The sequence below is a fragment of the Bicyclus anynana genome, unplaced genomic scaffold (genome assembly GCF_947172395.1).
Source record: "Bicyclus anynana unplaced genomic scaffold, ilBicAnyn1.1 scaffold_39, whole genome shotgun sequence".
Classification (NCBI taxonomy): Eukaryota; Metazoa; Arthropoda; class Insecta; order Lepidoptera; family Nymphalidae; genus Bicyclus; species Bicyclus anynana.
Genome location: NW_026441267.1, coordinates 89,293 through 100,516, shown reverse-complemented (window position 1 = coordinate 100,516; position 11,224 = coordinate 89,293). Strand labels below are relative to the sequence as shown.

At 36.4% G+C, this 11,224-nt stretch overlaps 1 protein-coding gene across 2 annotated transcripts; it reads left to right on the top strand.

Moving 5' to 3' along the window:
- The first annotated feature begins 4,955 nt into the window (after nt 1-4,955).
- Nucleotides 4,956-11,192, top strand: LOC128199813 (ATP synthase subunit g, mitochondrial-like). 2 transcript variants are annotated; one of them, XM_052890984.1, is made up of 7 exons: nt 4,956-5,208; nt 5,364-5,418; nt 6,609-6,707; nt 7,867-7,998; nt 8,277-8,372; nt 9,095-9,234; nt 10,850-11,192. In XM_052890984.1, the coding sequence occupies exons 5-7, from the start codon at nt 8,359-8,361 to the stop codon at nt 11,107-11,109; spliced, it is 414 nt and encodes a 137-aa protein (XP_052746944.1). In that variant the 5' UTR covers nt 4,956-5,208; nt 5,364-5,418; nt 6,609-6,707; nt 7,867-7,998; nt 8,277-8,358; the 3' UTR covers nt 11,110-11,192. The 2 variants fall into 2 exon arrangements, with proteins under 2 accessions (XP_052746944.1, XP_052746945.1); XM_052890985.1 differs by having other exon boundaries at nt 4,957-5,418.
- The last annotated feature ends 32 nt before the right edge of the window (nt 11,193-11,224 follow it).

The window sequence follows — 11,224 nt, the reverse complement described above, 5'->3', positions numbered from 1 at the left end:
CCTATGAAACTCACAAATAACATGGTAAAAGAATTTGGAAGTCAATCAGTAGATCCAGAGGTTATTTAGTTCAATAAATATTAAGCCAGACTTCTAAAGGTTATAGTTTTTGTTAGCAATTTTCCTCTTCTTTTTGAATCTTTTGGCAAATTGGAAATATCTTAAATAGTTTTTGATATTAAAAAAACAAACCCCTTATATTTTAGTTAATTGTTTATAACTTTTGCAATTTTTGCAAGCAGCCCTTTAATTTTTTCAAAAGCTTTTCAAATGTGTTTCCGAAAAAATGACACCTCAATCATAGTTCTAGGAGAAGGAGAAAAAGTTTCAATCTAAATGGCGTTTGTGAACTAGAACTAATGGGGTGTAATGCCACCAACTTTCCAACTCACGGCTGATAATTATAACTAAAAATTTCTTAAAAGAAGGAAAAACTCAGTATCTCATTTAGCTCTACCCAGGATTTGAACCCAGGACCTTGTGAACACATAGACTAACCACTGGACCACAGAGGCAGTCATGTTGACATATGGAACACTATAACGAAGTTCTTTATAATATGACTTCATTTTCCAAAGTAAGGCAGTGTACACCTCTAAAACTGAAGACATCTGAAGCATATTTGACCTGTAAAGTAAAATTAATTATCATGATTTTTTGATTTACCTTCGTAAAAATCGTAAACAATTTTTACCAAAATTATATTAAACTAGCGGATGCCCGCGACTTCGTCCACGTGGAAAGTTCAGTTTTTCACAAATCCCGCGAGAACCATAGATTTTCCGGGATATTCCTAAATTAATCCAGGGTAATATCTATCTTCGTTATAAATTTCAGCCAAATCGGTTCAGTAGTTGCGGCGTTAAAGAGTAACAGCTACCCTACCATACTCCCACCCAACACCTACTCTACCATACTCTACTCAACTCTACCTCTACCATAAGTATCCTATGTTCTTCTCCTAGATCTAAGCTCCTCTCCACCAATTTTTAGCCTAATCGGTCCAGCTGTTCTTGAGGTATAAGTGTTGTAACAAACCTGACTTTCTTTTATATTTATAGATTTCTCAGACATATTAGTTACAAAAATTATACTATTATATACCACTCATAATATTCCCACCCCACAAATGACAAAATTAGTCAAAAGGATTATCAGAGCGAATCTTCTAGTGTAGCCTTATTTAAATATTTGACATCCGTATCTATCTCCTGTATGGAGACAAGTCTGGTGCTGTAGTGGGCTGTTAGTTAATTAGTTAAATCAATACGTAATTACCTTCATCTTAAGTAATTTTTTATGTTCTCGGACACCCTCCTCCTACACCAACAGTAGCATATTCTTAACATTGATGGAAGCATATTGAGCATGCAGATGCCCAGTGATCCAGGTATTCTGAAAAATATTAGATAAGCATTTTAACAAAATATGGAACACCATGTGATATTATGATATACTAACAGACGCTTGCTACTCAACACAAATCCCACTGTGATTTTCTTCGCAATAAAAGTAGCCGTGTTAATACAGAGTAAACTGTTCCAAATTTCAGTCAAATCGGTATGCAAGCCGCAGCGTAAAGGAGGTACAAACATACTTACACAGACACACACATTCGTGTGATGATATGGCTTGTTCTTGTTAATTAATAAAGCCTTACGTGATTCTTCCCTCGCTTTAAGATCACCAGATTATTGGACCAAAATATTTGCGCCAGTAATCCCTCCTGTACTCTCGTCTGTTTGTCGACTCTGTTTCCCACTGGGATTTCTCCTAGTCTTCCACAAAGTTGCTTGAAGTAACGGGGTCCACCGCATGAAAGTGAGAGTGGAGTTGAGGTGCAGAGGCTAAAGAGTTACACTTCATTTGTAACGCTTATATTGCGCTTGTCACCCCCATAAACCCCGAAAAATGGTATGGAGTTATAATCTACAGTTCATATTAATTCTCAGTCTGGAGTAGGGAAGCTGAAGTTGTTACACTCCCTTCCCTCAGAAAGCATTTCCTAATATAATGTAATGCATAATTACCTTCATCTTATCGTAGGAACTTGGGTTTATATGTTTATCGTTTAAATCTATGGTTCTGGCACGTCCTCCTGCACCATCAGTAGCATAAGCCCGTTCAATGAAAGCCCATTGAGCATGCTGATTTCCAATGATCAAGTCCTTCTTCTGAAAATTATTACAGAAGCATTTTAACAAATGAGGAACATCATGAATATGATATACCTTGTTGTTATTAATCATATAATAAAATATATTTTCAGCGTCTTCATTACTATTATGAAGGCATTCTCTGTGTGTATCAGTTATTAATGAATTTATTGCAGCTACATTTGCAGAACCTTAATCACAGATCGTAGCTCTTAAAATAAATCCAGATTTAAATATTGCCTCAATTATTTCTCTAAGAATTCTTTTTAAAGTCTTTATTCCATCACAGAGAAAATAATAAGCTAAAGGTATTTTCCAAGATGGAAATAAGCCACGTAACATAAAAACTAAAACTTTATCTGCAACATTATTTGCTCGTTCACCACCTATGTTCCTAGGTCTTTAAAACCCTCAATAACCCCAGAATGAATATTAAAAAATAAATTTTTGTTGACAGCCATTTCATCAAACAACAATATACACTGCAAACCCATAGTCTGTGTGTTCTTAGCACAATCAGCCGAATGCTGGAAAATAAATTCATTAATACCTGGTCTCACAGGTATTTTAGTTAATAGAGAGTTTGTAGTTGATTTGGATAGGAATATTAAATATTTCTGTAGGAATTTGTAAAAATTAAGGCTCAACTTAAATAATGTAAGTGCAAAGATTTTCTCATCATTAGTGTATCTAGGAGATTTGACTTTAGAATCAGATAATCTTAACTGTGAATCCACTAATAATTTCCCAAACTGAGTTAACAAAGGATAATTTGAAATAAAATATTGTCCTTACTAGCACAAAGTTTTGACTATAATTGTTAGCATTTGTAAGTCTCATTGCGCAACATTTGTTTTAATGTTCTAATATTCTGACGTAACTTTTGCTTCCTAGGAGTTTCAAACTTAGCTGATCGAACTCTAGGAATTATGTCAGACTTTCTATGAGGCTTGTGTCTAAAATGAGGCCTAACATGCACAAAGGGATTCTGTGAAGCAGAAGGCAGGGATCAGGTAAAATTGAACTCTGTAAATATTCGGACTGGGATTGTGAGCCTAGACAGACACTATTTGTAGAAATATAATTGATTGTTCGTTAATATTGACATTTAATGCGTTAGTCTACATTTCAGGCTATTTGTTTGTTTGTGAAGTAGTAGTTACATGGTCAACTATCGTTTATTCGTATTTATTAGGCCCGATGAAAGATACCTCTAGGAACTTGGAATTTGTAGGTGCTAGAACAGCGTTTTGGTTTAAATCACTAATTTCCAAATTCAAAGTAAGTATCGCAAACTTAGTTAACCTTAACCTATGATTAATAACATAGCAAGGTAAACAGGAATATTTACGCAAAAACAGGCAATTGATTAACCATACCTTCCATCTAGTAACATCAGTATATGGTACAGCACGTAAATTAATAGCTGTTTTACACTTAGGCACGCAACAGCGCTTCATTTTGAACGAAAAACAAAAACACTTTTGCACTTTTACTATCGAACACTGAAATTAACCGAGCACAAATCAAACTATAACTCTTTATTAACAATACTATACAATAATATACAGAAAATAAATAAATAGAAATAAAATCCTTGATAAATTGATTTATAGTTTCCTGTAGTTCCACTGGTATCACAGTTTCACTCAAGGAACATATTTACATTTCACTATAATTGCAGCCATGTTTTTTTACAAGGCAAAAATAAAACTTTAATAAAAAGGTTCAGCCAATCACAACAGAGCATAGACTGGCTTCGGTTCCGAAAATGATCGGATAATTAAAAAGGGATGGAAAAGGCATTTTCCATAAACACCACAATGTGTGCGTAAAGGATGGAGAATCCGTTAAATTGACGAATCTTTTGGCCGAAGGCACACTGGCGTGTTGAAGACAGTGACCTGACTTTTGTTATTTTGAGACTTGAGTTTGTGACTCTTTTCTAATTTCTAGTTTGTTAGATATTTTGGGTAATAATTAGAATAAGGTCGCCTCGACCGAGGGGTTTTGGGGAGGGGGGAGGGGAGGGGGGAAGGTGGGGGACCTCCCTACGTTATTTATTTACCGCTGAAAGTAGTAGTTTTTTTTTTATGATTTTTTTAAATTTACGAATTTTTTAGGTTAAGTACGTATATTTTTAGGTCAAACCTCACTGGTATAATCACGGTTCACTCACAATCATCTTATGCATCACTTGTAACAAGATAATTCACTTTTTTTTTACAAGAAAACTAAAAAAAACTTAATAGTATTGTAAATGTAAAAATTAATGACAGTTATCAGCTGTGTCAACCATAGACCAAGTTTTTTATGACTGACACAGACTACGGCTCTATATATATATATATATAATAGGAAATTTGTCACAGATTAACCAATACTACTAATAAATTCGAAATTATTGCCAAAATTAATGGATGGATGGATATCATCTTTATTGTACTGATAATGCCAAACTTCTTCTGTGCCAAAGTTTTAGTAATGGCAGAAAGCATTTTTAAGTGGCTACGCCAGAAGACTCGCTTCGTCGCCCCTTCATTCAGCTTCACCTATTCGGACCTTAGGCTTAGGCCTCATAGGTTTGCTTCATTCAGGACCTTCTTCGCGAGCTTCTGGCTTCGCGCTTTACAAAAACACTCTAGGGGTAGGGCAGACAAGACTGCTTGGAGTCGGGGTGCCCAAATTTTGAATTTTTCAAGTAATTATCTAACACTATTTCATTATCTGTGGTTATTCTAGGTTTACTGTCATGCATCTGTGGCTAAAAACACGTTTGTTAGGTTAGTCTGTGATATTATTGCTTTTGTCAAATGAAAATTGACAAAAATATTAATTGTATTTAATTATTTATGTTTTTTTGGGATTTCTTGTTAAAAATGTGTATTATCTTGTGTTGTGAGTTATGCTTGTGATAATTGTGAGTGAAAAAATATAAAACCAGTGACTTTAGACCATGAAATCTGGCCAAAGTATACGCACGTAACCTAAAACTTTTTTAACAAAAAAAAAAAAAACTATCAGTCTCAGCGGGTAAAATCATGTTGTAGAGGTATTATTAGACTCCACAATATCCTCTGATATCATCATCTTATTTCTAGGAAGGCGACCTTATTCTAATGCCAACCCAAAACTGCTTGTGTTTTTAGAAATAAATATTAATCTATTATTAAACTAAATTAATGCAGAGCCATGGATTCTTTTCAGGATTACCGCAAGAAATTAATGGAACACAAGGAGGTGGAATCGAGATTAAAAGATAGTAAGTTGACATAATAACACATCCATTTGTTGCCGACTCATTGAGTTTGTATTGTTAAATTGAAGGCATTTTCAAAGAAATAGTGCTTGTCTGAGCAATTATTGCACATATTTTACATAAATTCAGTCTATCTAATTAAATATTGCATCGGGTATCGGGTATCGGGTGGGACTAGATTTCCCCACCAATACTGGTTGCAGCCAGCTTGCTTGGTTGCTTAGGCTTACAGAAGTAAAAAAAGATCACAGACTAACTGTTGCTAATAAATCATAAATTGTTTCCTTCTCGCACTGAAGCGAGAACAACTCAAAGATCTCACAAATCAGTATGATAAGAGTGAGAATGACTTGAAGGCTCTGCAGAGTGTGGGCCAGATAGTTGGTGAGGTATTGAAGCAACTCACTGAGGAAAAATGTAAGACATATTTTTATTATAACTACTAATACACAGCTAATATTAAGTCTCCTAAATCCATCCCTCTGAATAGAAGGCAGAAGTAATATCCACTGGGCTATCACAGGTCTCGGATCAATCACAGATTAATACTTTCAGCTTTGTAGGTCCAAACAAATATGCAGTTATTTAGTGTAAAATTGTAACCAGTAATAGTCTGTTTTTTGTGGTTATAGAAATGATGAGCTCATTTTTAAGATTTGCTATTAGATTAGCTCAGCTCTCTCCAACAATTTCATTTCATTTCATTTCATTTCATTTCATACAGGATTTGTCTTACAAAAGTTCCTGCTTAGGTTCTTGACTCTTTTTATTATTCATAATTTATTTTTAGAAACATAATATTTCAAGTATTAGTCACCATATTTATACAACTAATAGCAATCATTTTGGTTTTACCAGATGACTAATATTCCCATTTGGGAAAGACTGTATTAAGATTGGGTATGACTAGACTACTATAGACCAACGGGACAAGGAAGAAGGGAGACACCACATCTCGGCGATGAGTCCGACTGTTCTAACTATTTAGCCATTGAGGCTACAAACTAGCTCCTTGAGCTATTGATATAACTTTAGGTATATTTATACTTGAAAATCTACAGGGTCAGTTTTTCAAAAATAATATTGCCGATTAACTTAAGCGATGCAAAGACACTTTAGTATAGAGCTGTACATTTTTTGACTGATTTACTTTGTGGCTAATTTGACCTTGAAAAATAAACGTTTGTTTCTAGGTTGATCCTCTTGTGTATAACATGAGCCATGAAGACCCAGGTGACGTCACATATTCTGCTATCGGAGGTCTGCAGGAACAGATTAGACAGCTTAGGGAGGTGAGTGGTGGTGTTTGACTTTGGGGTTCCGAGGTACTGTATTGGTGTATTGGTGGTTACCCCCTACTAAGTGGACTGAGGACAATAAGGAGGTTGCAGGGAGTCTAGATGATGCTAGCAGCAGGGACTTATACACGTATTAAGCGTATTTAGAAGTACCGAGTACCGAGGAGCGCAAGACGTCAACGGAGTGCGAGTCCAATACTCGCAAATACTCTAACGGTCCAACCAATGCGGGACGTGTTCAGAGACGCGTTCGATTAGTAATGTGTGAGTGAGAGACTTCTATCAATGCCGAAAGAAAATAGACTTTGTTGTCTAGACATAAGACCGGTTTTTCAACGCAATAAACACTTCATACTCCAACAGAAAAAACATCGCGAGACGCGTTCCCGGACGCGTTCGTTTAAGAATGTGTGAGTGACGTCCCATTGCCGATGAAAAATTGTCTTTACTTTATCAAACATAAGACCGATTTTTTAACGCAGTATACACTTAATACTCTTAATACTCCAATATTTGGAGTCCCTGATTTTAATCCTTATTTTAAAAACATAATGTTTATTTGTTTTAGTATGATTATTTATCCGCTAAAGTAACAAGTTAATGTAACCCGACAGTATCATGAGGTAATATTAAAAGAAATAACTAAATAATAAAATTAAATTGAAATTTTGAAATTAATGACTGAAATATTTTTGTTTGCAAATTTTTTTCTTTTTTTTTGTGGATTACAAAAACCAAAAATAGTAAAACCAACCGATTGAAAAAAACAAAATAAAAAGACGAAAATGATTTTCTGTTACCCGGGATCGAACTCAGGATTCAAATTTTTTTTGTACCTTGCGTACATACCACTAGTCCAAATGACTACGTAGATCTCGTTTGAAATTAATGTACGCTTAGTATCAGATGCCACTGAGTATTTAGGAGTACGTATCTATTCTATAGGTCCTAATGGCTCGTACTTCTAAATACTCGTGGAGCTAGTCTTTGGAGCGCGTCTCTCGGCGTACTCGTACTCGTAACACTCAGTACGCGTTTTAGCGAGTACGACTCACCTCTAGTGTTCAGAAGTCCAGCAGTGGACATCCATTGGCTGTTAATTTTTTTTTTTTATTTTTTATTTTTTTTTTTTTTTATTGGTATGTGGTTGCAGGTAGTGCAGGCTCCCCCGAGCGGTGGGGTCTCGTGTCACCCCCCGCGCGCCCCCCGCCGCCCGCGCCGCCCGCCATCCACCACGAGACCTCCTCCAACTCCAGCTGGGCGGAGATGGAGACCTACGTCATAGGTGAGAGAGTGAGACAGAGTCTTCCCAGGCAGCGCGGGCTCCCCCGAGCGGTGGGGTCTCATGTCACCCCCCGCGCGCCCCCCGCCGCCCGCAAATTCATAAATATCCCATGTCTCAAACGGTTAAAGGAAAAACATCCTGGAAACCTGCGTTTGCCAATCCGCATTGGGCTAGCATGGTGACGAAGGCCTTACGTCTCTCATACTGAGAGGAGACTCGAGCTCAGCAGTGAGCATATGGGTTGATAATGATGTGTCTGTTTATATTATTATTTACAGTGGAGGAACGCGAGTCTGAAACCTGCCATTGCTATCGCGCGCCAAAAAAGAAAAAAACAGTGCCAAAAAACAAAATAAAGATATGCAGTTTTGCAAGTAAGTTTACTTGGACATAATATTATTATCATTATCAGTCTTACTCAAATTCAATAACAAAATTAATTGTCCGTCGATTTTTGAGGGGGATGAGGCAAACTCAGACATATATCCTGTGTTCTTACACACAATGAAACATCTATTTTATAGACGCAGTCTTTATCATATATATGATCATGATCAAATCGTTTTGACAGTACAGTACAGTACGGGGTAACCTCTAGCGAGGTCCTGTAAAAGGTAATTAGTCTGAGTTATCAGTCTTTGGAATAGCTTACTTACAGGGCCATGCCACCTTTTTGTCGAAGAAATTTGAGGCCTACAAAATATATTGACATACATAGTAGCGGTGAAGAGTCCATACAGGCCAATCCCGGTGTGTTAACCTTTTAAAAGTCAAAACTTATTCATTCTTGTAATGAATATATATGTATGAATGTATGAAAAACCGGAATTTTTGTCAAACGGTATGAATTTCCTTTACTTTTCCTTTGGGATGGCTTACCTTTGTCAAAATTCCTTACTTCGCCACTAAAGTCGTACTATGTATCAGTGATACATAGTAATTTTCTTTTGTACTTTTGAATAAAATTACCCAAAATAGACAGTAAAATAGAGTTTGTTTGTCTATTTGTTCTAATTGTTTTAACTGTAATCAACAGTTTTCGAGTTTATCGCGAGACACGTTTTATAATATGTATAGATGAATGCAATTTGCCCAGAAACCTGCTGTGCGAGGTGGAGTGCCACGAGCACGCGAGGCCGTCCCTGGTGTCAACACGAAGCAGTTCCCGCAGTACCGGAAGGTCATCAAGTGTCCCACGGACCTCTCCACCATCAAGAGGAAACTCCATGATTCAGGGTACTATTTCATTATCATAATTTTGTAGCGATATAGCGATCCGGTTTTTGACGGCCTCTGTGGTACGTGGTGATTCCCAGCCGGGCCGATTGTGTTAATTGGTTCAGGTCGGGCTGGTAGGAGACTTCGGCCGTGGTTAGTTACATACCGGCAAAGACGTACCGTCAAGCGATTTACCGTTCCTGGTACGATGCGGTGTAGAAACCGAAAGTGGTGTGGATTTTTATCCTCCTCCTAACAAGTTAGCCCGCTTCCATCTTAGATTGCATCATCACATACCATCAGGTGAGATTGTAGTCAAGGGCTAACTTGTATAGAATAAAAAAATAATAATAATAATATATTGTTAGGTTAGAGGGTAATCGAAGAAAAAAGCTAGAACCACCAGAAGCTAGAAGGTTACTTTTGTAACCTTTTAGCTGATTTTTTTGACTGCATTGGTTACTTTTAGGTTACACTAATAAAAAGGTTACTTTTAGGTGTTTTTTTTTTCGGAGTGTTTAGAATAATTTTTTTTATACGTAAAATGAACTCGTCATTTCAGAATTTGTCATGTTGTTATGCTTTGTCAGCAGTAGGACCACAGCAGACCTTGATAAACAACCCTGTTCTTTCCAGTAAAAAATATGTAAGGTTATTTTTTACACAAAAAGGTTACTTTTTAAATATTTCTGGTAACTTCTCACAAGACCCGGCTGGCAGCACTGGGTATTAGTGTTCTGTGCTGTGAGGCTGTGAGTAAATATGTTCCTTGGCTGTGAGTGTGATTATTCGTCTGTGGGATTTCTTACTTCAAAAATTTGTTCGTCGTTATCAACCCATATACGGCTCACTGCTGAGCTCGAGTCTCCTCTCAGAATCAGAGGGGTTAGGCCAATAGTCCACCACGCTGGCCCAACGCGGATTGGCAGACTTCACACACGCAGAGAATTAAGAAATTCTCTGGTATGCAGGTTTCCTCACGATGTTTTCCTTCACCGATTGAGACACGTGATATTTAATTTCTTAAAAATTTGTTAAAAAAATTAAAATTCGGAAATTGAAGTCCAATCAATAATTTACAGGCCTTCATTTGTTTTACTTAATTAATTAACTGCATTAAAAAACTATGGCTGCCGCTGCTAAAGTACCTGTAAGTTAGACAGTAGTAGAATTATTTATCCTTTTAATTTTGACGCGCAATAGGAAGAATGTGTTTGTATTTCTAAAGCAAAGGGATTATTACAGATAGACAGTAACCGTACATTAATTTCAACACTGTTCCATATAGTCATTTGGCCTAGTGGTGTAAAACAAAGGTACGATCTAATAATCCCGAGTTCGAGCCCGGACAATGGAAATCTTTGTCTTTTTTTTTTTGTTTTTATCAATTGGTTTCTTCAACTATTACAAAATCAAAAATCTCACATTTACAAAAAATATGCATTATTATTTTTATAACATAATGGATACTATACTAAAAATACCGTAGCTAGTCACTAGATGGCGCCATCACAAGCGTTCCGAAAAAAGTTAGAGTAGCCTATCTATTTCCATTAATACATAATACTTTGGTTATGTTTTTATTGTAATAAATTAAACTATTATAATAATAAGTATTTTTGAATTTTTACAGCGGCTATCACAGCAGCGAAGCCCAAGTTCAATATATTTTTGCAGTACGCCAAAGTGGAACTGACTCCACCCAAACTTAGCGATATCCCACAGATCAGAGCTGGTATCGGCAAACTGTTGTCCAACGCCAGGTCAGGGGCGTGGAAGAACTTAACAGTGAAGCAAGCGACACTCAACACGCTGGTGGGAATGGAGGTGGTCTTCTGGTTCTATGTGGGTGAATGCATTGGAAAACGCCACATTGTTGGCTACAAAGTTTAAGATCCTGTTTGTTACTGTACTATAGATAATAATGTATATTATGTTATGGCAAAGAAAATTATTAAAACACAACCGTTTTGTCATTTACTTGTTTTTTTTTAAATTATTTTGTTTA

Excerpts from the sequence above, each read along its gene's own strand:
- LOC128199813 (XM_052890984.1), top strand. Across the intron at positions 9,235-10,849 it reads AGGAAACTCCATGATTCAGG|CGGCTATCACAGCAGCGAAG; the intron begins GTACTATTTCAT and ends GAATTTTTACAG.